A 26,988-nucleotide genomic window follows, 5' to 3' on the forward strand; every position below is an offset into this window, starting at 1 on the left:
TTACCACACACACTGCCAATGATTTAAAAGCATACCTGAATAGAAAGCCAAACAATGGACCACTATCAGTAACTAATTATCAGTACTAGATAGGACTATCAGTACTAACACTATCAGAACACATGTACTGGCCTCCCAGGAGCCTGGACCTCACCATTATCGAAGCAGCGTGGGAACTAAAGGTAGCTAACATCCAAAGCAGAGCTTTGAGAAGCCTGGTGAACTCTTCCTGAAGATTACTTAAACTACAAGAAAGCTTGGCTAAGACAGTTCAGGCTGTGATACGCTGTAGTATTATTAGGATAATCATTTTATTAAGCAACTAGAACACAGAAAAAATTGGATAAATAGTATACTTAGATAACATCCGGCTATGACTTTTTTTTTTTTTTTTTTAAACCATCAACATTTGATGTATAACATCCTCAGATTTCTGTCATCGTATCTAGCCCATTTTTGATAATTGAGTCATCTATTTTGTGTCACATTTGCAGGCTGTGCTTTTACTCACCCCATTAAAACGTTGATCAAAGCTTTGCGCTGTAACATACTGGCTGAGTAAAGTGCACACACCTCGGTACATGAATTAGTGTAGTTATTTCCTCACGCATGTTCTTGTCAAAGTGCTTGTCATACATGTCTCAATGTAATAAAGATTGTTAAGGGTGCACAGTTCATAATCAAACCTCCACTATTTGCCTTCCCACTCAGGACAACTCCTCATCACCACCACATCCTAGCTGTTTTGAGTCTTATAAGTCACCCAAATTCATGGAAATCCTGCTGAAACTAAGCACAGCAGTCCATCTGACTTGAGAAACTCAAGATTTGGTTTGTTATTTCTGAATTTTGTTCTTGTCATTTCTGTTCTTGGGTGCTTTGCATGCTTAAATGTTGCCCTTTCATTGTAATAATTGCAAATGTTTGAAGACATGCAAAAACTCTCAAAACAGGCTCACCTGTATCTCTTTTTCTCCATACTTGGAGGGGTTCTTGCTGCCCTGGCTCTTTCTGCGCAGCTTCTTTAGTTCAGCTTGGCACTTCTCCAGACTCTCCCCTTTGCTCTTGTGTTCCATCTGGTATTTCTTCAGGGCAGCCTACGTGGGGCAGCAAGTGGTGCACAACACAAAATTAGACTTCCTAAAACAGGGCCGCAAATTAAATAGTCTGAGTGAGAAAAAAACAAAAAGGCAGAGAAATAAATGAGGCAAGTAACAGGAATGAAAACCATTTCCCAAAGGTTTTCAGGCAAGTTTGAAGCTCAGAAGAAAACTAAAAAACAAAACTCTGGATTCCACCCATAGCACAAAAGCACAGAAATAATTTGCTAGAGTTCTGAAACATGCTACAGTTTTATGATACACCAGAAAATTATTTTTTGTATGGCACTGATGCTGCAAGATAGGATAATTTAAAAATGTCCCAAAGCAGTCTTTTTTAATTAATGCAATTTACATAATCTTTTATAAGCTCTGGGACTGCTTCTTTTTGACTGATTTAACATCTGCACTGCTTGCGATTGTGTCTCCTAAAGCATTTGCTGTCACTAAGTACTTTCTCAACCTGGTTAAAATTGATTTTCATGATGTAAAATGGGCAACAATCAGTGAGATCCAACAATGTTTAAAAAAAAAAACAAAAAAAACAAAACAAAAACAAAACCAATGCATGATTGCTTGTAAAAATGATAAAAGCTATTCATTAGTGTTTTTTTTTTAAACCAGAAATGTACTTTGATTAATATAATTTGCTTATTTATTCATTTATAAGCAAAACAACTTTGTTTCCAGGCTTTACCAGCTCTGTTGCTATAGAAACAGTGCCTAGTGTGACAAAGCTCATGTGGTTTCAGTACACGGCAAAATTGGAGAGCTCATGCATGAGGGTTCAACACCCACATTTGCATACTGTAAGTCACTGAAGATGCAGGTAGCATATTCTAGGTATTCTGAAAAGGCACAGAAAAGAAGCCGCTGTTGTCACCAGGAATCTAGCAGTATGACACATGCGGTTTTTCAATTTCATAGCTGAGAAAAGGGTGGCTTACTTCTATAGGATTGAGCTTGACTGAAATCCTGTAAACAGCACAGACCTCCCCAACACCACACTTAAAAAAAATGGCTGGGATTTTTTTGGCCACTACTAAATAGTTTAACATAAGAAGTCCCTCTGTTTAATATGTTTTCACAAAAGAAAAATTACGTCTGTGCACCAGTTATCCAGTTTGTAACACAATAACAACGAATATGAATAACCCATCCTTTCATTACCTCAGTCCTTCCAGAAAAGCAGTGCACACAGCATTTGCTGTTCTGCTATTTACATTTAATTTAAGTCCTGGGAGCTGTGGATCTATTGTGAACACACTTTAGCACATAAATCATAGCAGTGAGTAGAAACAAAACAATTGACTATTGAGTAAGTTTGCCCTGCAGGGTATATAAAGTAATATCCCAAGCATCCTCTTTGTTGAGCTGAAATTCACCCCCTAATTAAAGCTAAAGCCAGTACACTTTCATGCGTTTACTACACAACTCTCCATCATTGGGTATTATTCCAGACAGATAACTGGTTTGTGTGCTTAAAGCAGATTAGAAACAGAGGGGTCAGATGGTGAACTTTGGTATGCGTTGAGAATTTGACCCTTGTTTTGAAGGCTGATTTGACTGAGATGCTTCTCTTTGCTTCTATTTGCTTTTTGGAATTCAGTGTTATTCAGTCCAAACTCTGATGTGGATTTCATGGAGCACAAGCAAAATAGAAGAAAAGAGAGAAAAATCCCCCAGAGGAAACACGCCAGTCTTTCTGAACTCAGTCAAAGTTTCAGATGATTATTTCAAAAAGTCTGAGGTAAAGTGATCACTATTGTCACTGCAGCAGATCAGAAAGGCATCCATATTAAATGATGGTTGTTAAAGGCTCGGGGAAATTCCCAGAAATAAATGTCTGAAACTGCAGAAGAATGAGAAATTTATATTAGATGTATAAGAGAGTCAGCAATTCAAGATGGTTTCTAACACATCTCACGGCTTTAATATTAACTCAATATAACACCATCTGAGTTTACTGATAGGTCTCCCTGTTAAATGACACCCACCCTCCCAATTAAAAAGCAATGTTATATAAAGAGTGTGTGTGAGTGAGTAGCTGGGTGCTGAAGCAGCTCATAACGTGGTCCTTCCAACAAAACCGTACAATAATGGTAGCGTCCCATCCCCCAAAACAAGGCACAGCAGTACTGCTCTACACTCAGGCTGCAACCCACTCATTCTAAAGATATCACATGTAGACCAGCTTCACAGCGCTTACACACAACACACTCCAGGAGGGGTTTATTATAATCAGTCTACCCTTGACGGGGTGAGTAGACTTGAATGTTATTATTTTATTTCAAAACATCTCCTTTCCCAGACAGACCCTTTAATTGTCTCAGACTTTGAAATAGTTGAGAACACACACACACACACACACACACACACACACACACACACACACACACACACACACACACACACACACACACACACACACACACACACACACCCCTTTACCTCCATCTCTGTAATCATTTAAGGTCAAATCAAGCCGTAACTAATTCGATGCCACATTACATGAACTGTTAAAATAAGCTCACATATGGAGTGCACTTATGAAGTGGCGCTCTCCTCTGGATTTGGAAGCACAACGTACAAATACTCACAGTCAAATAACGAGCATCCAGGTCCACCTTCTTCTCGAGCTCGGACAGGAGCTCATTGTGGAAGGATTTCAGCTGGAGAAAAAACGCAAAAGATTTAAGTTAACATGTCAGTTCTTGTGTGGTAAGTGAGATAACATACAGAAACAATATTGTCCTGTGATGTCAATTTAACTTAATGTTCAAAAAATGGGAATTTAGGTAAAGCTCTGCTAATATCCCATATATGTATTTGTCTAAACCACAACAATGTTTCCAAAAAATTTGGAATGCTATATGAAATATTCATAAACCAAAAGGCAATGGCTATCAAATCATTTAAACCTTTAAAAATTCATGTAGCACTCAAAACAAAAGAAAAAGGACAGAAGCAGCAAAAGACTGAAAATGTTATATAATGAATGGAAAGGGAAAAAAAGAATCTAATCTTAGACAGGAAAAATGTTTGGCTATAACAAGAGCCTCTGGGAGAATGCTTGAAAAGTGAAGATGTGGAGGGATTTACTACTTTGAATGAGAATGTGGGCAAAGAGTTTAACAAGTCTTAAGTCTAAAACTGCAACAAATTTTGGATTTTATCATGCATAATGCCGTGTATTAGTGGTAGACTAAACCCAGGTGCTCCTCTCTTAAATCAAATTCAAGATGGTACCCCACAGATAGTCGCACATATACACTATAATGCCAAAAGTATTTGCTCGTCTGTCTTCACACACGTATGAACTTGAGAGACCTTCTTAATCCATAAGGTTTAATATGACGTTGGTCAACCTTTTGCAGCTCTAGCACCTTTAACTCTTCTGGGAAGGCTTTCCACAAGGTTTAGAAATGTGTTGATGGGAATTTATGACCATTCTTTCAGAAGCAAAGTCAGATACCGATGTTAGACAAGAAGGCCTGGGTCGCAGTCTCAACTCTGATCGTGTTGAGGTCAGGGCTCACACCAAACTAGCTCATCCATGTCTTTATAGACTTTGCTTAGTACAATGGTGCACATTCATGTTGGAACATGAAGGGACTGTCCCCAAACTGTTCCCAACAAGTTGGAAACGTATAATTGTCTAAAATTTCTTGGTATGTTGAAGCATTAAGCGTTTCCTCCACTGATACTAAGGGGCTGTGCCCAACTCCGAAAAACAGCAACCCCCCACTCCATAATCCCACCTCATTGCATTTGGTGATGCCTCGGTCTACGACTTTGTGGCTGAGTTGCTGTTGTTTTCAATCGCTTCTCCTTTGTTATAAAACTACTAACACTTGATTGTGGAATATTTATTGGAAGGAAATTACTCAACTGGACTCGTTGTCCTATCACGATACCATGCTGGAATTTACTGAGCTCCTGAGAGTGACCCATGTCTGTATGCCTTAATTTTACACCACCGTGGCCATGAAAGTGATTGGAACACCTGAATTTATTTAAATGCGTGAGTGAAAACTTTTGGCGATATAGCATACATCCAAAATAAATGACTAAAGGGCAGCAATGAGGGCAATGACATTTTTCTATTATTTTTCTGTATTAGATGCACAGCAGTAACTTCTGGATAATGCAGCAAAGAAGAAAATTGCCCAGAGCGCCATACTGCGCAATTAACTCACTCGACTTTCCCAACCACCTCCTGTGTTAGCAATGTGGATGATATAGCCTCAGCAGGCCTATTCATTCAATACCAGTTTATGTTCATTTAACATCACTTATCCCATACTGTCAATAGCTCCGGGCAAAATTTGTGTCATTACTGGGCAAATTGTTTTGGGAGCAGAGCCACACCACCAAACTAATACTGATCTACCGTTAAAAGATTTAAATTGTATCCATGTAGTGTTGAGCTGCACAGTTAGAAACCTTTTGAGCTCAGAATACAAACCATCTCCTCTAGCTGCACTTGGATCTGTCTGTGGACCTCTGCCATCTGGAACAGCACATCCCCTACACAGAGAGAAACAGGGAGACAGAGAAGAAACACATGAACAGTGCTCCACAACATGAGCAGAAAACAGAGAGAACGGGGAACCACAAGAAAAACAAAACAAAAAAAACTTTGAAACAAGAAAGAGATTAAACGAGGAATGCAACAGAGAAGAAACAGAGAGACCCCGTCTTGCAACGCCCATGCAGTAGCAATACAAGACGCACAAACATACAGGACAAGTGACTTGCAACTGGGACGATGAAGAATGTTATGAAAGTTTGTTTTTTGGCCCAAGATAGCAGAAAACCGAGGCAGGGAAGCAACATCAAGTGATGGGGAAAAATGAAAAGAGAATGAAGTGAAAAACAAAATCTGGGGGAAGCAAAAGGCTCAAATTAAATCTAGTTGTTCAAGGGTAAAAATACTGATGTCTTGTGGAGATCAAACATAGTGCCTTTCTTTCTTTGATTACTAGGCAGTGTAATTTATAGTGCAACAACAACAAAAAAAGAAACACCTAAAAGAAAGGTTAAACTCTCCACAGAATAAACAAGTTAAACAGCCAAAACGTAGAGATAAGGTAGGGTCATGCAGCTACTGAGGTTTTAATGTTTATATACCTACAGACTGCCTCTTCTGACTGTGCAGTGCATTGTCAAGAAAAGGAATACAAAGAGCAACATTGAGCAAAGGACACACATACAAACATACAGAGACAGGCCTGGTGTAAAGACAGTGTGAGATATACATGTACAGAAATATGAGACACATATTTTCCAAAGCCCCTTTAGATCTATCAGACATGCTACATGCTCTATATTTAATGACAAGAGATTGAGAACTTCAGTAAGTGGCTACAGCACTGAGATATGAGTTTAGTTTTGGTTTCATCTATAAAATAAACAAAAGTTTTGTCATAGCATTACGTATTGAAACCTTCAATTAAAGGTTCCAAGAAATTAAAAGCATGACTGGAAAAAAGTTAAAGATGAAAGTGTGGGTAAAAAAACAATTCTCTATTACTCTGTCTCCGCAGACATTAATGTTGCGACCATTTTATAAAAGCATCAAATAAGGACAAAGCACTTTATTTCCTCTCCTGTTGCAGCCTCTTTTTGAAAACTGACCTAGGAGAGCACATCTCAACCCACCTCAAAATGCTCCATAAGTAAAACTCGCTACTCGAGCTGAAGTGGTTTCAGAACAAACTTTTATTCTGCACCAAAGGGCTTTGGAGTGGTCTCCTTCGCAACAAACAGCAAGCGCGGTGCAAACCGGTGACACTGAAGTGACCACGACAGAGCTGACTTTGACAGTTCAAAGAAAAACACAAATCCAAAGTTTATACAGAGCTGTGAAACTTGAGCTTGGTGTTTACACCGTGGGGGGAAGGAAACTGCAATATGCACTCAGCATTCTGCAAGAAAATTGTTAACAGTAGCATAACGTGCAGTGAATGAAACGCTTTTCTAGCACAGCTACTTTTAACCCCATCCAGCATCTAGAGGCAGCATATAGATGCATATTAAATTGCACAAAACACTGCATACTGTAGTTTATTAGGATATTTATTACTGCATTTGCCAGCAATTCTGACTTATAGTACAGTAAAGTGACAGAATTAAAATTCCATTTTTACAATTTTGCTGACCTGCTTATCACCAGAAAACCTGTGTGCGCAGCAAAAAAACTGATATCTTATCAAGATTTTTTTTCCTCCTTCATCACTTGCTAAATTTACTGCAATCAATGACACTACAACGCCTGACGAGCTCATCACCGAATGCCCTAGACAGCAACGCCTTTTGCTCATGTTGCAACCTGCCTGCTGATCTTGCGCCTCACAGGGGTTGAGAAGGAGGCCAAAGCATCCTGTCAGTTCCCAGCAAGCCTGCTAAGCAGCTTACAGATACTCATCCCTGATCACAGCCCTTCAGGCTTAGAAACTGTCATTCTGTTGGTGGCTTCAACTAGCTAGATCAATTAACTAATGAGTATCCATCACCCTGCTGCTGACAAAAGTACACTCGCACATCATGTACAGTGGCAGTAAACAGGCAAAACAGGGTATTTGGAAGATGCCAGAAAAGGCACAAAAACACATTTTCAAAAAGATATCATCCTGTCATCTGTAGTTTCATTACTGCAGTACGTACAACGTCAAAGCATATTTTACAAGCGAGAGAGAGAAAGAAAACACACATTTTGGGGATACAAATTGCTACCATGGCAACTTCAACATCACATAAAAACAGCAACAGCAACGTGGGCATCTTTCAATAGCAGTTAACATCAGAGCATTACATCTAAAATTAATAAAGAAGCAAAAATGAGAAAAATCGGAATGTGTTTTGCAACGCTATTGGTTTCTACGGAAAGCATGTGTCATGCACGACAGCTAGTGACACTTGGTGTTTAGAGCAACCAGCCTGATAAGGATATCCGCATACTATCAAGGACTGACATGACAGGTTGCTCACCATAAACTCAGATACAGATACACACCTACGTATGGGATATGCAGAAAAACACCGGTAAATAAACTTTCATGGACTTGTCATTCTAGTATCAATATTTCCCAGCGCACTTGAACCTCGCCTGTGTCCCTGGCTCACAAAAACAATAGTTTCTTTGTTGTGAGGTGATCTGGTTTATCTGCACCTGCAGCTCTGCAACAAGCAGCCACACGCCTGCTAGCTTAAACCACTGAGTCAGAGAAGGAAGCATGCCTGCAAGACTCCAGTGCATGCATATGAACAGACTGTCCCCTGAAGTATGACATCAGCTTGTGTAGATGTATTGACTGCTTGTGTAACAGCAGCCATGATACACCCACACAGGTGGAGATAGAGAAAAAAAAAAAAGTGAATAACAGAATGTGGGCTATGGTGAAGAAAATATATATATATAAAAACTGGAAGTTTGCAACACGAGAGACAGAGATGGAGAGAATGGAGGTGGATGGAGAGACACTGAATCACTGGTGAAGGTCAAACCAGATTCACTAAGGGTTGTCATGGAAGCAGGATAATGCGAGGGTCGTTGCCATGGAAGAAGCTACAAGATGAGGAGCAATGCTGGCAAAATGTTGTGTTACAAAACACAGCTGAAAGATCTCCATCCTTACAATCAACCATCATTGCATCCGCATATAAAATCTCCCGGGGAGGAGAGTGGTGTGCGGCTTGCCTGGGGAGTCTGAGTAAAGTACAATGTGTGTGTGTGTGTGTGTGCACACAGTTTCTGTGACTAAGCAGGGATGTAAACGCTAGCCTACCTGGCAAGCCAAGCCACAAGGGAAACAACTACACTGTAAGTAGGCAAGTATAATGGGACAGCAGTATAATGTGTGAGACACAGATAATAGCTGAGACTCTGGATGGCCCAGGGTGTATGCTGCACATGTGTAGTACACTGTGGAAGCACAGCTTCTGAGGCCAGCTTGTATTTAAAGTTCATCCATCTCCTTCTCTCGTAAAGACGCAGACACACACCCGTGTACACGTAGGTTCTGTAAACTCAACGATAAACTCTGTTTGAACTCGTTTCCCCACTTTGCTCATTCATGTAGCCTCTCACAGGAGGAGAAAAAAATACTGATGCATGTTTGACATCTGGCTTAAATTAGAAGCTTAGCAGTCACAGCTGTTCAACCTACTAGCCTGATATAAGTTTGCCCAGCAATGGTGTCATGCATGTAGGCCATAATAAAGGCTTAACAGGGAAATATGTAATGGCTGAAGGGAAGTGAGGCAAAGTTTAAAAATGTATATCATAATCTTGACTTTAATTCTGAGGTAGAGGTAGACAGCACATTCAAATGATCAGGCATCATTAAACCAAAACCTTTATTTTTTTTGACTGCTGACCTAATAATTTAAAACCAAAAATATGCATATTTTCAGTTTCACAATGGCCTTTTTTGAATATTTAATGCTACCGCAGGGGCAGTAGAGACTGAAAATTTTGCATCTTTTGAATAATAATGATTTTTCTTTTAAGAAAAACAACTAACACTAAAATTATTTTAAGTAGTGGACTATGATCTCACTAAGTCATGTATGTAAAGCTAGGGGTTTACATGCATGACTCAATACATTTATGACAACGTAAACTTGTGTGGGGTGCCGATATAGTTCACTGGGTTGAAAAGTCACCCATATGCTAAAGGATCACTGCAGGAGATCATTTCCTGTCTGTCATTCTCCCCATACATCTAAACTGTTATATGTGTTTTGCGGGGTCTCCTCTGGGAGTATAAGAGCTGCATGTACTTTAGTAAACTAGTGGAAACCTGCATAAAGCTGAACAAAGTCTGGCACCATGACTGATACTTTGATTGCTGCTGCACAACCCCCCTTGTGCAATAGCAACATCGAATACTGTTTATCTGCCGTAGATATCTTTTTAGACCTCACACTTCTTTTGTCCTCCACTTGTCCAGTTGGAGCTTTTTAAGCTTGAATGACTTATAGGTCAAAGTTAAGTGGCTTAACAAATGAAACCTCCCTCCAAAAATGATCAGAGGATTGGACTGAAAGTGAATAAAAAAGCAGCTAAAATCCACAGAAAAACTTTGAGACTTTCAGAAAGCATGGAGAACTACAGTATTGCTTAAGAACACTCCAAAAGTTACAAGAAAGTCTGACTCATTGAAACCAAAATATAAAGAAATACACAGTACTGTGTTTGTGATGTGGAATTCTTTTGTCTCACTGTCCTGACACAAAGACGTCTAAGAATCAAAAGTATCAACTTCAGAGTGAAAAAAAAAAAAGTTCAACACAATCTAGGGTAAGTTAGGCAAAGAGACACCAGGAGGTAGGACAGGGAAAAGTGAAGAGACCTGGAAAATCCCTGAAGAACACAGCTGTCATGTCACACAACAATGTAACAAAACAAAAAGAGCATTCAAAATAAAAGAGCAATAGCCTTTATCTCACATTACATTTGAATCCCTAATACAGCATAGTTTTATCAAATGCTATAAGGCTATAAGAAAAACAAAACAAAAAAAGAGCACAGTCATGTTGAAATAAGAAAAAGAAAAAAAAGAGTGGTTGCTTTGAAAATCTAACTAAGCTCTTTAACCATGAGAGTGTGTGTGTGTGTGTGTGTGTGTGTGTGTGTGTGTGTGTGTGTGTGTGTGTGTGCGCGCGCGCTACTTGACCCTGAAAGAAAGCTCTATGTAAACCAGGGCATCTAAACACAACAGAGTACACTAATGCACCACTGAGAGGAAACAACAGCAGACTCACTGGGGCTTCTAAAGTGCATTGATCTGTTTTGTATAGGCTACACCCTAAGAGTTGCTGCTAGTGGATTATTTCCCATGTACAAGCCCAGACCTACAAATACACACACTCTTTTGGATCATGGCATAGAAATAGTAGACAAGGTTTTAAATGATGACATAAAAATCTGATTTGCATAAATAGATGTTGGATGTGGACATACTGGTTTGATCACACTTTCACACTGGCATGGCACTAACTGCTGGTTTTCATTGGTGGCAGTCTAACCAGCAGAATTTAAATGTGCTGTAGCAGTCATTTTGGCAGTGGAGCACTCTGCAGCAGAGAAGAAGCTGCTCCTGGCCAGTTGAAGGCAGAGCTGTTTCTGTAAAAGATACATTTTTAAAAAATGTATACAGCAGAGGTGTGGACTCGAGTCACATGACTTGGACTCGAGTCAGACTCGAGTCATTAATTTTATGACTTTAGACTTGACTTGAAAAAATGTTCTAAGACTTGTGACTTGACTTGGACTTTTACACCAATGACTTGGGACTTGAATTGGACTTGAACCGGTTTACTTGAAAAGACTTGATATTTTACCCCAAATATAAAATTTAGCATGCATATTATATAGAGATTGAAAATGTGACGTCATTCACGGGTAGAACCGCAAAGGATTCTGGGAACTCGTGGCAAGCGGTACTAGCGCACGCAGGCTTTCAATTAAAATCAGTTATACAGCGATAAAAAGAAACACAAAAATGTCAAGAAGCTGTTGTATGATTAACTGCAATAGCCGGTCGCATGACAGCCACGGGAAGCCGACGGGTAAAGAGATCGGTTGTTATCGGATTACGTCGTTGAAGAGAAATTGTTCATGTTTCCGAAGTAACAAAGACGCGACGGATGGCCTGGATTGCAGCCATTCAAAGATCAAATATAACGTCCCAGAACACTCCAGCTCACATGTTAGTCTGCTCCAAGCATTTACACGAAGGTCAGTGTTTTTTAGTAGTTAATACGTCATTTTCATAACATAATTGGTGATATAGGTTACAAGCAAGTCTGGCGCTGAACAGAAATTGTCGCGCTATGCTCCTTTGTTTATTGTGCGTAAATAGTGAATTGTCCTGACACAATATTGCGTTTCGCTTCTGTTATTATGGTACATTGACAAAAATATATACTTTTATTCACAGGATAAAACAGGTTTTTTGCATCACTAATTGCCCAGTACGATTACAGCATCCAATATTATTGTCACTGCTACATTTCTGTGATGCTACCAGAAATTATTTCCACTACTAATTAATTACCGTTGAGCTCAAAGGTTATATTAATAAATGGTTAAGGAATGTGTATTTATGAAGACGATTTGTGAGACTGGTAAACTTATGATACGTACGATGGTCTTTCGTTCTACACGGTGCATTTCAAGGTCCTGTACCCATCCGTCGGTAAACTGTACCTGGGCTTGTTGCAGTGACCTGAAGTTACTAAACTTCATGAGTGTATGCGCTCACTCCAAGAACCGTATGATTATAAATATGCATATAAATATGCTACGATGAGATAGCTGACTTCATCTAACTAGCAAATGTTGTCCAGGCTACGTTGGTGATACAGTTTTTTTTAATGTGTATGATATTTTTGTCATGCGATTTTAAAGCTGGTCCTACAACCGCATCCAAGAATAACATGCAGCGTATCTCAGAACTGTCGGTGAAAATTATTCTTGGAGCTAGGTTTAATTGAGCTGCATTTTAAAGAGGTGCAATTTCACAATTTGTGTATATTTTCTAAGTTCACTATTTTGTCATGTGTTGAGAAAAACACAGATTTAAAAATTACATGGTCTAATATTTACATTTAGCATAACTGCAACATTATTTTTTCGTTTGTTTTTTTTAAAGACTCGAAAGGACTTGAAATTCAAAGTTTCAGACTTGTGACTTGACTCGGACTTTTACACCAGTGACTTGAGACTCGACTCTGACTTGCCTGACATTACTTGAGACTTGACTTGAGACTTGAGGATAAAGACTTGAGACTTACTTGAGACTTGCAAAACAATGACTTGGTCCCACCTCTGGTATACAGCACCTGTATGTTTCCCACTTCCAGCAGAGATCAGGGTTAGCAGCTTGCGAATATTGGAAAGCACAACAACCCAACAGCATTAGGTCACTATGCTGGTGACGTTTAAGATTAGAATTACTTCATCTTAGCATCCAATTGGGCTAAGCTATATGATATGCTGAATATTAAAAGGCTCAAGGTGGCTCTATCAGCTTTTACCTCTTTACTCACTTAGGAATATCTACCCTCAACAAAGTGTGCACCATCTCTTTAAGAGGGCACTAAGGTACACTTTCCATGGACTATCTGTATTTGGTAGAATAAATAGGTAGATTTGCAGATGGCTGAGCCTACATTTGAGCACAACAAACATATTGATTGCTGTAACTAATCGTTCAGATGAGACTATCAAGAACCACCAAGTTGCCTAGCAACATAGTATGTATACGTGTGAGTATATGTGCTAATATGCATTTTTGTGGACAGCTGCTGTGTAGTTTATATTGATTATACATCTCTGCATTGTCTACCTTAGTGACCTTTTATTAAAGTGACAGATCTACACAACCTCGATTTTGCGTAGGATTACTTTAACAGTAACCTTTACACTGAGCCTTGAGTAAAATTGTCCAGTACTATGCCGTTTCCTGCCATGAACAAATGAAGGGCATTGTGAATGTGTGTAGATGGAGACTGTAGGGGCCACTAGCTTCCCAGCATGCAATGCGTATCTCAGAAATAGAGCAGGATAAGGCAGAGACCCCTGGGATGGTGGCACAGAGCTAAGAAAAGAGCTCCTCTGCTCTCATTTAAACAGGGACAGGTGCTGGAGGAGGAGAGAGGTAGGCCACACTAAAGACAGACAGAGAGAGCAAGCAAGACAGACAGACCGTTAAAGAGACATGCATGTATAAAGTATGTGTATTCAAATACAGCATGTCAAAGTTAACTCCTCATGTCCCAGTATTTACTCTCAGCAACAACCATGTCATTTACTGTAGTCTTTTAGACAGCATACAATTACAGGCAGATATTTAATGCCTGTGTCCCAGGTCCATTAACCTAAAAAAGACAGTTATGCTACATCAGTTTGCAGCCTCATTTTCCCAGAATGTACCACTTTTTTCTACAATAATTACTGGGAGGAATATGAGTTTTTGTGTGCGAGTGTGTGCTTTTAATATTTGCCTCCCTTTTTTTTTTCCTAATGCATGTTATTTCCCGAAAGACATGTCTTTGTGCTGAATCATGCAAGATGTTATTAAAATTTAGCTATTAGCAAGGCTAGAGAAGCTGATAAGAGGGGATGAAATATATTTGATTTCCTCTGGCTGGGGAGTCTAAAGTGTATGCATTTCACATTCTTGCCCGGGTTGTTGAAAACAGAAGAATAAATCAAATGGCCAAAGGGGAGTTTGTTTTATTGTTAGCCAGAGACAGGGTAAATGAAAGTCACAGCAAATATAAAAACAATATGATATCTACGAAATTTCTGTGCTTGCACAGGTTTTTAGAAAAAGCTCTCACTGAAATGCTGACATTTAGGACAGCATAATGGAACACACCCAGCCAAGCACAGGCAAGTTTTAAAGAAGAACAGACTGACCATACTGAGTCTTAAAGAGGCCAAAACATTCCAGCATACCTTCAGTGAAAAGTCAGTCATGCAGATCCATGATACTCAAGTGCACAAACTAATGTGCTGACTTTCACTGGTTAGAGGGAAACCACCAAGTATACATCTTGAAAGCTACTGGCATGGACAGCCGCAATAAATCAGTGTTTTCAATTGTGCATCAGGAGATAGAGCAGGTCATCTACTAATCAGAAGGTTGATGGCTAAGTCTCTGACTGCTCTCGTCTGTGTGTCAAAGGCCAAGATACTGAACCTGAGTTGCTCCTGATGCGTTCAGCAGAGTAAGAATGCATGTAAATGCTAGACGTAAAGCACTTAGGCATAGAGAAAAGTGCATGTTCGAATGTGTGTGTGAACTGGTGAATGGGTTGTTGTGCAATGTGCTTTGAGCGCTCGAGTAGAAAAGCACTAGTCTATTTGCAATACACATAGCCCATGTTATGCAGCAAGAAAATGCAGACAAGACAACCGATTCAATCTACCATGATTCAGGCAATATTTCAGACATGCAAAGTTATGTGTAGACTCTTAATTCTATTTAGGTCATATTCATTTGAACTCTGAAATCAACTGAGTAGAGCAAGAATAGCCAACACACCAGACTTTGAAGCAAGACTTTTTCTGGAAAAATAGGGAAACTTAACTGACTGGCAGAAATCTAACCAACCAGCCTTGAGAAATTTAAAAGAGGGCTTGTTACAGTGACGAATCAAAATGCTTGAAATTTCCGGAGGAGTTTAAACCTGTAAACTGCCTTAGCTACAGGCGTAGTCGTAAATAACATGCCTCTAGCTTCAAATGGATATAAACACAATGAAGAAGGGCTGGTTGGTTGGTACTGTTGTAAATACCTCCAGCCCCACAAACACCACATTTCCCTAAAAGGGTTGGAGAGCCCCACAAGCCTCACTGAGGTTATAATTGCTCACTCCCTCCAGACCTACATGAAGAGAGAGAGATAAAGTAAGAGTAGGATGGCAGACACAGCGAACGAAAGAAAAGAAAAAGAAATGAGGGAGGGAGAGCAGGTGTGTGTGTGTGTTAGTGTGCATGTTCATGCATGTGTGTGGGTGGCAAAGTGACAGGCGATGATTAGCCCAACCAGAGGAGGATATGTGGGAGGGAGTATGTGGGAGTAGTGGGGCTGGTGAGAGAGAGACTCTAGGCAGAGATCTACACAAGTGGATTAAAAGAGCTCTCATACTATAGAAACACATAGAAATGGCACATGGTTTATGTACAAACACACAAAACGATGTAAAGTATAAAAGGCATGAATGCACATGGAGTACAGCGCACACCAGGGTGGATTCCTGTGGGAACACGCTTTGTTGTCAAGGTGTTGTAAAGAATCAAGCTAGGCTACACTGTGTGTTGATTTGATAATGAAAACAGGCAACAGAGGCAATCATTTTCACAAAGTAATTTCATCCCTCACTGTGCAAGTGTGTGTGAGGGGGTCAAAGATGACAGGAAAAAATAAAAAGCCAGGAGAGAGGAAGGAGATGGTTAGCATCTGCAGACTCTTAGGTGTGTAGGCGGGACCGTTTGCGCCCATCTCTAACTGAGCTTTTAACAGGCTTTAAAGAGGTGCAACAAGAGCTCAAACTCATACGTGCATGTGTGAACATGCGCAAACAAAAAGAAAACGGGGGGAAAAAGATGCAGATTACCTTTAAAGGACATTGAGCCAGTCAGCTCAAACACAGCTAGTCCACAGAACAAATCAATCCGTTTTAATGGATTCTAGCTTGCTAAGGTAGAATCCATTAAAGCACTCACATCAACTGCATTTCTTACAAGCCTGATTTTACACTTTTGTCTGCTTCTATACTTCCATACTGGAAGCAGAAATTTTGTGTGCTCTCAATTTTAGCACACAGAGGCTGTGGTTTATATGGGTAATTGAGATGCTCCCGGTCTGTGGATATTTTAGTGTTCTACCACCAGCCAAACAGGAAACCCACGGCTCTGGGGCCTAACCCTGTACATACAGTTGAACTTCAGGTCATTATATTGGACGTGACCTCAGGGTGGGGACTCTAAAATGTTGCAAGCAACCGGTTGGAAAACAAAACACTAATTCTTCCTGTGGAAAACACAGAAGCACGTAGAGAACCGCTGGGTGTAACGCACACATGATATAAGAAACAGACAACAAACAACAGGATGCATTATATTTAATTACATCACAATCTTTTTCTTTTTTTTTTTTTTTCAAACTTAATGAGTGAGAATCTCAGTCTTTGCTGTGTCTAGATGGGCAGACAAGAATGGGCAGATATTAAGACAGAAAGGTTTAGTCGTTTAAATATCAAGTTCTTTTCCAAATCCTCCTTGAGGCATAGGTTTTCAGTTGTCTCATACACACGGAAATATCCTACACACAATGGTCTATGTACAATTTCCAAATTTGGCAGCTTTATTTCCGTTATGAATAGGATTTAAATCAAATCCCAGCACACACAGAAACTTCAAGCACATTCAATAATGTGTATTTTTAAGAATAAGGTAGAATTCAGTGCTGTTACAGTCCAAGTGGTTGGTGGTGCAAGAGGAGATTAGACCAGCTGTCAGTTAGACTACATATATATTCTTCTGTCTTTGTGACAACTTCAACCGAGGTTGTCTGGTCACAAAGAGCCAGCTACTGTAAGCAAGGCCAGGTTCAGCATGGAAGTACTGCTGTGAACTTTGGAATCAATAGAAATCCACACAAACGCTGTGAGATATAGAGATAGAGAGAGCGAGAGGATCGCTTGCTGAATAAAACATCCTGAAAGCACTTTCATGTCAGTCCCTGTTGGCTGGGCTGGAGGAAACCCAAACTGTATCTCAGCTCCACAGCAACAAAGGCCCCATCAAATCAACAGCTACTTCTGCGCAGATCAAGCAGCCGAGTGCACAATCAGTGCAAAAGGGAATCTCTTCAAACATGAGCTGATTTCCCCTGGGCTGGGGACAGCAAACACACGCACAGACGCACACGCACACACACACACAGAAAATCACTGATCACCTAGGAAACTACTCACTACGAGAGCACCAGGTGTTGCTTTTCCAATTGACCTCTAGGTTTGCAACCAGAATGCTCACATCCAGACACAACTAATTGACATGACATAAGCACTTAATCTAAAGAGCAACACGTCCAGTATACGCATACATTTTTCCACAAAATGAAAGCATGCCATGCAGGAAATGTATCAAACTGGCACTCTCCTACCAAAAATCTAAAAAGACTTTATACTTTTCAGCTTGGTTGAAAGCATCTAACTATGTATGCTGTTGAAAATGACAATGTTCAGCCCGAGCCTCACTGTGCTGCTGATGATACTGCACTCATCATTGTTTTGTTTTTCCTTCCTAGAACATTTCCCTATGAAAAGGAAGCCCGTGTAGTGAAGAAGTCATTTCCTCCATGAGTGAAATGACTAGATTAAAAAGACTAATTAAAAAGCACCTTCTCTATCAACCCACATGTTTTCTTCTTAAATGCTACTCAACTGTCACATTATTTTATACACAGAAAGATAATGCGGCTTCTCTATAAGGCCAATGTAACCAGAAAAAAGGAAGGAAAAAATATAACCCTCCAATAAGATGGAAAGAAAGAAGGTAGGGTCATCATATATACATCACTTACCCAAGTCTTTGGATCCTTGACTCTCACTGGCCAATTCACCCATTCTGACCAGAGCATCAAAGTAGCCTTTGGCAGCAAATGTCACATCTAGAAGAAAATAGGAGTGAGTACAAAAAGAAATAAAGGGGTTATTAGTTTAAAGGTTACAGAACAGTCCACTTTCCATTCTGAAAAAAACCTCACAATGCACAGTTTAGCTTTGTGTAAATACAGGTGACAGCTTTCTATACAGTGATCTCTAGTTTCTCTTAGAAGTATTTCAAACAATAAATCTCCTTTTTTTCCTTTTATGTTCTGTTTCTAGTTTCATATGAAAAATAATAAATGTTGCACCTTTGAGTCAGAATAAAGTATGTGAGCATTTTTTGGGTCACTTCAGATAAATTCATTTTGCTATGAAACCACTCACTCAATATTTTGTAACACCTGGAAACACTTCCTTTGTCCATGTTTTAACAGCTTTTCCATGTCAATTTTTTGTGCCATACCCTGCAGAAGCCTTTTTTAAAACAAGTTTGCAAGTGTGCTTTATTTTCTCCCCTATATATCAGCGGTCCCCAACCCCCGGGCCTCGGACTAGTATCGGTCCGTGAGTCGTTTGGTACCGGGCCGCGAGAGTTGAGGCTCAGGTGTGAAATGTATGGTTTTCAGGGTTTTTAAATTGGTTTTCAGCGTTATTTTGTTATCGTTTTTATCGTTAAATCGGTTTTCCTGGGTCTTTTCACGTGTGTTATGAACAAATCTTTTTTTCGGTACCGGTACTAGTTTTATTTTGTTGTATTTATCCACGACACCTTAAAGGCCGGTCCGTGAAAATATTGTCAGGCATAAACCGGTCCATGGCGCAAAACAGGTTGGGGACCGCTGTTCTATATCATACAGTAAAGAAAAGCTAAGCATTTATTATATATAAATATAAATAAATGTATATAAAATGCACAGGGGAATATTTATCTCAGGCCTCTTTTTGATCCATGGCCAATAGGTCACATACATACGAAAAAAAGAGAAATCAATAGCTCCTTGTTTCACAAAGGAAAGAGTAATTGTCATGCTGTAAACCACATGCTGATAATCGCCACTGCACTTTTGCTTCTTCCATTCCATTTAATCTTTTATGTCAATATGTTTGAACACCCCACAGCAGGGTGACACAGTGACTGTGTTGGCTGCTGATTGACAAGCCTCGTACACCTGTATAGACAATGATTCCACAGGCTCCCCGCTAGCACTAATGCAAGGCATAAAGCATACAGTGTTTCTAAAATTCTCACATGACATACAGTGAATGCACATGGCTGTAGGTCTCGTGACCAATAAGGGGCTACTGGTGCACACACAGAAAGTTTGACTTTTGCTCCATGCATGCACAAAAACAATCAGTGAAGTTAATCCAAATGTGCAGTCGTTCTGCTTGTATTTGCTCTGCAGCTAAATAAGGAGTCGTCCTGGCTGCACAAATCAATATCCGCCTCAGCCACTATCATTTCAACTGCACCTGACCAGGCTAACAGAGGTCACACAGGGCAGAGTCAGCTTCCAGTGATTTCTGCCTTACTACCATGCAGTCCTCCACCAGTCTGACAATCTCCAGCAAATAATGGCCAGTGCTTTTTGAGGTGAATTCAACAGCAGTCCAGGTGACAGATGGGCCTTTGCCTTTCAGACAGCTCCCAGGTGAGAGGCACATTTACAACAATGTCCTGGCAGGGGCAAGCTATTTCTAGCAGACAGATGCAGCTGCCCTGCAATAAGGGAAGTCTCCTAGGCTGGAAGCCTCGAAGCTCTGCTCCGAGGCTGAGGGACATATGCTAATGCTAATCCCAATTACAGCTGAGTCAATGGCAGGAGATGGCCTGTGCTTCCTTCTTTCTCTACTGCATGGGAAAGACCAGAGAAATAAGAGCAGAGCCTTCAGAGCATCATAGCTGAGTCCTCTTCGTTATGTCAAACAGGCCTCCTGCCTGCCTTGATGTGGAAAGTGTGAATGTGTGAGTGTCAGTTCATGTGAGTTTGCACATGTGTGGTAGGGGGGGTTGTGAGAGCTCTTGCAGATCTCCCAGCAACAGACACTTTCTTTTTGCTGATGCTGCTGCAGCAGCACGTGTGATAGTGTCTCTGTAACTGAAGAATGGCTGATTAGATAAGCTGGATCTATACGGGTGGGTCTATCTAATGAAATGTGTGATAAGGGGTTCAGAGAGACAGACGGAGAGGATTATTGGATCTCTGATTGCACGGCAGGCAAATGGTAGGGGAGGGGTTTATTTGAGAGCTACTGATCCTTCACTCATCCTTCACTCTGAGGAGGGATAACACATCTTGATCGAGACAGTAAAGATTTTCTGTAAGTGTGTCAAAATCATCATATTGTCAGGGGACTTGTATAAAAAATTACAGGCTCTGTTGGCTTGGCAGTTAGACTCGGTCAGTCGCAGCATTTGTTGCTTTTACACTTACCAGCCACTGTGAAATTCACTGACTGAATGCTGTGTTGGAAAACCTGTAATACTCTAATACCCAGACCAAGCAGGCCTATCAGTGAAGGCTTTTGGCATTTCTGGTGTGGGATAATTTCAGTGATTGCACCATATGGATATGGTGTGCGCTCCCATCCCCAGCCCCCTCAAATGAGAGCTGCTTAGTCCTTTGGGTTTAGCCAATTCTGCAAAGTGGGTCTTTAATGGCTCTGTGAGAGCCTACCAGTCTGTTTCCTACTTAAACCAAAGACAGGATTAGTTATTGTGCATCAACGGAAAGAAAAAGACTTGTTAGAGAAGAGAACATCCTTAATGGTAGGATGAGTTGGACTGGCAGAGGGAGGTCTTGTTATGGTTGAGGAACACATTGTATGACAGTCTTTTTAAAACTAATTTTTCACACATGCCCTACAATGCCAAATTTTTCTAAACAACGCCCAACAAGGATTTATGTGAGAATGCAAATGCTGGACACAGTCAGATTGAACATGAACTGGTCTTTAAGCTGCTACCTCCCGCAAAGTCCATGTGATGTGGGAATAATGCCTGCACAGTAACAGTTGTGCAAATTCACAGCCAGCAAGTGGTCATCCTGCACATCCTACCTTACCTTGCCTAAATTAAATACAATACAGTACAGTTTCCAGCAGTGAGATAACACTGCTGTGTGCTACATGTGAGAAAGGACAACTCTGTACAATGTCCTGACCTGATTTTCTAAAAGCAGCTCAAATCAGGAAGTAAATTCAAAAGGCATGGCTGTAAGTGTTTGGGATTCCAACAAACAAATGCACAAGCACATAGCCACACAGCCACACACACACTTGTTTTCCTTTGTAAATCTGACTGCTGACAGTGAGCTATCCTCGCTTTTGAATTAGATTAGAGGTCTTTTGTGTTGCTCTGACTACACCTCTATAACCATGTACAAGCAACGCCAGAAGCTCTGCACCAGATGATTAGGTCTGCCTATTTAACATAAGGATAAATTTTGTAGGGTTTTTTTGTTTTGTTTTTTTAAAATGCACAAAAAAGGATATGTAGCTAGATACATAAAGCAAGGGAGAGAGAGAGAGAGAGAGAGAGAGAGAGAGCGAGAGAGAGCGAGAGAGAGAGCGAGAGAGAGCGAGAGAGTGTGTGTGTGTGTGTGTGTGTGTGTGTGTGTGTGTGTGTGTGATAAAGAAAGAGAAAGAAACAGAGTGTTTTCTTGGCTAAGTGCCTAAATCTGCAGTGAAACAGGAGCATGAAAGAAAAAAAGAAAGGACTTACTGGCAAGGGCCTTCTCATAGTTCTTCCCCATGGCAACAAAGTTCCGTAAGCAGGGATTGAACTGCTCCATAATGGTCTGAAAAAGAAAACAAGAAATAGATGGGAGGTTGGGCAATTACTTATCATTAGACTGTAAGTCAAGAGCAAAGACTTGCATATTGCTTTATTTATTCGCTATTCCACTTTTTGCCTCACATTCTCTTTATATGCAAAGCTTCTCCAGGTGCACAAAAGCAGTTTTCTATAAAGTAAACAGCTATATACAGAACACATACCAGTGTACAGACCAAGAGGCAACCTCTGGGGCTGAAATATGGAGCCAAAGACGACGTGCCAAAAAGCTGCAGTTCCTCAAATGATTACTGGAGGCTTGCTCCGAAAGCGAGTCGGTCCCCATAGACTGCCATGTTAAAATGCCCAACTTCACAGTAGAAATAAACATGTTTACAGCATAGTGCAAAAGGGGGTTTGGTGTCTTAACAAATTCAAATGTAATACGTCTTAAAGTTTTATCTTATTAGGGGTAGGAGTTACTGAACTATAGCTCTCGACCGTGTTTGTAGGGTTGCTGCCTTTTGAATGCCTGACAAAACATCCAGCTTACAGTGTGATTAATTGTACTAACAGCCTTTCCAAGAACTGTGTGCTGCAGTACTGGTTCAGTGAAATTCAAGCATTTTATTAATGGGTTTCTCATTTTTATAATAACCAGTCGCAGAAGTCATATCTTTTGTTTTGGCTGGATCAGTAAGCTACACTGTTTTGCTCTGGAAATACTGTATCCCAATACACTCCAAGGTGCAGTGTAAAATGCTGAGAATGCATGATTCTTGACACTTCTCAACACCACCTCCCTTCTCCTCCCCTCCTTCCTCCTGCACTTCTCCAGGGCTTCCTCCAATTAGCCGGTCCCTAGTCACATAGTCAGGAATAGCCAGGGGGGAAGAGAGACAACTACAACACTGCTGCAGCAGCAGCAGTCTCCACCAACCATCAATACTGCTGGAGAACACTTTATAATCTACTTCTAGCCTGAATCCACACAGTGGCAAAATAATATGGTAAGGTGCCACTAGTGTCAAGCTAAAACCCCATCAGCCCATCCTGAAAATCATGGGCCTCTTATCCTCACTCAGACTTCAGCATTTTTGCTTTTTCCTTCATTTTTCAGCCAGTTTTTTTCCTTATTGCTTTTTTAAACTGTGCCAAAAGTTGAGCAGCACCATATATGTATGTAATCCATCTATAGTGAAAGTCCAAATGAGTAAGATATAAAGTGCCTATTATTTTTCTTTATCATAAGTAATTAAATTACTACACCTTTTTATGACTCTGCTTACAAAAAAAAAAAAAATTGTAAAACTGGAGCAAACTATAAGTAATAACGTCAAAATGCCAAAAGACAAGTCACCATCAATGACTCATTTACTCTGATTTACTGGTTTAGATCTATACATCTATAGGCAAATGCAATTTAAAAGGTATCAAACTAGGATATAGTTTTAAGTATTGGGTTAGACATTTTTTATTGTCTGTCAACAATATTCTTATAACCAATACCTGATAGACTTTTGCCCTATAAAGGAAAACCATAAAGGCTGAGGAGTTTGTAAAGTTAGAAAGGCAAGGCTGGGATGGATAGGACATGTGCAGAGGGAGGATAGTGGATATAATGGAGAAAGGATGTTGAAGAGGAAAAGAGAATGACCACAGAGGTTCATGGATGTAATGAAGTACGACATGCAGTGGATTGGTGTGATAAAAGAGGATGCTAGGGATGGGGTGCGATAGAAGCAAATGATCTGCTGTGGTGACCCCTAAAGCGAGCAGCCAAAAGAAGAAGTGATGCTTTATTGTAGAGGATTTACATTTTCAAAATGGTCAAGAGAAAAGAGAAAAATAAAAAGGTTGTTGTTCATTCATTATATTAACTAGCAATTTCACACCACTGCCTTCAGAGCTGTGCTGTGCATGTTTTAAAGACCTTGCTAGACCACTGTAATCAATGAAGTCACAAGTTGGTTTGCAGGACAAATCATGTGATGACACTATTCCTCAATTACCCAAACATCTTCTTCTGCGTTATATTATAAACTGGATATAAATACAACTTGTGGGCCACTACTGTGTATATATACTGTTAGTTAAATATCTGTGTAGGTTTGCAATCATCCATGTCATGAGAGTCTTGAGTGCTTTAAAAAGCAAACACCTCCAAAGGGGCCAACCCCCACTAGGAGTTAAATACCTGAGATTCTCCACCATTTTTTTACATAACTAAAGAAGCTCTGAAGGAAACCAGCAAATGTTTACTACCAATGCTTAAACATTGCTTGTGCTGTTAATTATATTTCAAAGAAACACATCAGATTAATAGTAATTTAGTCTTTGCTCTTGTTTCAGTATTTTGCTTTACAGGGATGTCCCATATCATATTGTCCCTGCTAATGCCAGTAATAAATTTGCCTTTACGTTCTAGCACACTCGGGCATGTCTGAGAGTCAGAGCCATGCGTCCATCTCAGGTGATGATTTAGTACCTAAACAACCTCCAAGAGAACGAAGTACTTTGCAAAACATGCGAGAAAAATGTTCCCGCTAAAACTGAAAATAACAAACTTGTTTCACCACTTGAGACAAAAACACTGTTCGAGACAACCAGGCTACAAAAGGGGGAGAAACTAGCTAGAGATAAGCGACTCACACTTAAACAAATGCTCCACTGAGTACCGCTGGAATGCTCACTAGTTGTGCTCCATATACCAGGGAAAGAGGGCGGTGGATATAAATTCCTTGCTACTTTTGTGTTTATGTTTGACTTGACTGTGTCATCGGATATATTGCTGTATCACTACTACTGCACTATAAACCCGCTGCAGCTGGCACCTTGTTTAAGAAAATTCACACTTCAAATTAGGTAGTCTGACATCAATGACAGTAGCTCATTGGAAAAAAAAAAAAAACCCTTTACACTACTGAGGTTACATTGCTCAGTAGATTAAATATTTTTCTTCCAAATTTTCTGGAAATATTGTAATATAATTTTGAAGCTATACCCCACTCCTATAGCTTTATTTTAGAAACCCACAAATCTCTGCACAACATATGAAGTTTTTTAGCATTTGCTGTGGTCAGAGCAACACTACCAGTGTACCAGTAAGAGTTGTTCAGGATCCTATATTGTTTGGCTAAAATCAGAAGTCACAGCCTTTTAGAGTCCTCCTCCTCTTCTGTTGACTGAGTCTAGCTGTCAATTAAAATGGACTCATGGTAAGTCTACAGTGCACCGTGGAACAACAATACAGTGAGAAACTTTGTTCTTATACAGATACAAGCACACACAAGGCAACAACGTCCTACAGACTCTTCAGTGGTCTGCTTACTCTTCAGTCTGCTTACTTATTTTATTTTTTAATAAAAATAATTGTTTTAAATAAACTTATTGCAAAGTTACGATGAAACAATAGTAAAACGCATATTATAAATTATTCTAATGTTCTCCCCCCGGCTCTGTTAGACTAACACACTCAAAGGATACAAATATAATTGGTTGAGAACCTTATCTCAAGTTCACATAGCACCTCAATACAAATTGTATCCCTGCTTGTTCTACCTCTGGGAAGATAAAAGACAACCCTCAGGACCTTGCTAAGAAAATATTTATTCCTAAATTATTCAGTGCATCTCATTGAAGAGGTTACACAAACGTGTGTATCACAAATTCACAAATACATGTGTGTGTACTCGTGCACACACCTACATTGATACAAGTGGTTATAATGAAGAGTGGTGGTGTTTAAAACTGGTGGGAGGATTACATAAAAAAAAAAAAGCTAGGCCCAGTACAGCATCATTACAGAACATTCTCCCACTGAAGAGGCCAAAGGTATGTGACACAAGCCTAGCTGCCTTTTCTTCCACGTTCCGAACACACACACACACACACGCACGCACGCACGCGCACGCACTCTATAAACAGACAGTAATGCATGCAGCTCTGGAGCCAATTTACAGTATTATGCGATTAGCTACTGATATAACTATTATATAAGAGACATGAATTACAATAGAACTTAAATGACATGTAGTTAAGGGAAGTGAAGAAGTGAAAAAAAAGTGAGGTAGTTTCTTTCTTCATCTCTTCCCATTGTTGCTAAATTTGTCATCCCAGTTCTCTTGTGCTACATTGTTACCCTAATTGTGACAGCTAATTGGGAAATGGGGCCAGGAGACACTTAAGGTTGTGCGACAGAGAGGCAGGGAGGGAGAGAGAGAGAGAGCTATCAAGTAGATGACTGAATAGAAAACTGTGAGGATGAAATATTCTATGAATTACGAAGAAAAGGTGTATAATCGGCTACTGTATCCCCCTCTTTTCAAACTCGTTGTATCATCTTCTAATTAAAGAATTCATAAAATAAGAAATAAGTCAAGGCTCGAGTCATTTTCTCCTTTTCTGAGAGGAAGAGTCTGCTCATTTCGTCACTGCCTACACGAAGACTGATTGAATTCATTATCAGCACTCGGAGCAAAAAATTAAGGGAGACAATCAAAGGAGGGCAGACTAATGTCTCCTGCAAAATTAATCAGATCTCTTTGACACCCAGCTGTGCTGCAGAGGTGAGACAGGGAGAATACAGAGAACTGTGGCGTGCATGAGTGCATGTATAAAGGAGGATTAGAGGAAAACTTTATTAGGCGACGTAAAAAATGATTTCTTTCTGCGCACTAAACAAATCAATGTTTCCCCTCACCATAGCAGCAACAATCGAAACAAGGTCGATGCATCTAGATGGCAGATTCAAATTATGGGACATTCATTCATCTCTGCTCACTCTGTTCTCCTCTGTCACACACACACCTACGCACACAAACATTGTAATGACATGCAAAGGGGGCAATTTGAAACTAACACCAGCTGATTAGAACCAGGGGGAATCACGCGCAATCAGAAGCCAGGAAGCCATCATCTGTTCCCTCTCACCCTCCCCTCTCTCATTCCTTCTCACTTCCTCTTCAACATAGCAAC

At 40.1% G+C, this 26,988-nt stretch overlaps 1 protein-coding gene across 5 annotated transcripts in view; it reads right to left on the reverse strand.

Moving 5' to 3' along the window:
* baiap2a (BAR/IMD domain containing adaptor protein 2a) overlaps positions 1-26,988 on the reverse strand; it is a 53,154-nt gene that overhangs the window by 16,507 nt on the left and 9,659 nt on the right. For all 5 annotated transcript variants that reach the window (XM_004559467.3, XM_004559470.5, XM_014408900.3 and 2 more), the window contains exons 2-6: positions 21,961-22,036; positions 18,212-18,298; positions 5,569-5,630; positions 3,701-3,772; positions 960-1,097 (exon numbers count right to left, since the gene is read on the reverse strand). In XM_004559467.3, coding sequence (XP_004559524.1) covers positions 960-1,097; positions 3,701-3,772; positions 5,569-5,630; positions 18,212-18,298; positions 21,961-22,036 — 435 coding nt within the window. The remainder of the gene's footprint in view (positions 1-959; positions 1,098-3,700; positions 3,773-5,568; positions 5,631-18,211; positions 18,299-21,960; positions 22,037-26,988) is intronic.

Source organism: Maylandia zebra, linkage group LG4 (genome assembly GCF_041146795.1).
Source record: "Maylandia zebra isolate NMK-2024a linkage group LG4, Mzebra_GT3a, whole genome shotgun sequence".
Taxonomy (NCBI): Eukaryota; Metazoa; Chordata; class Actinopteri; order Cichliformes; family Cichlidae; genus Maylandia; species Maylandia zebra.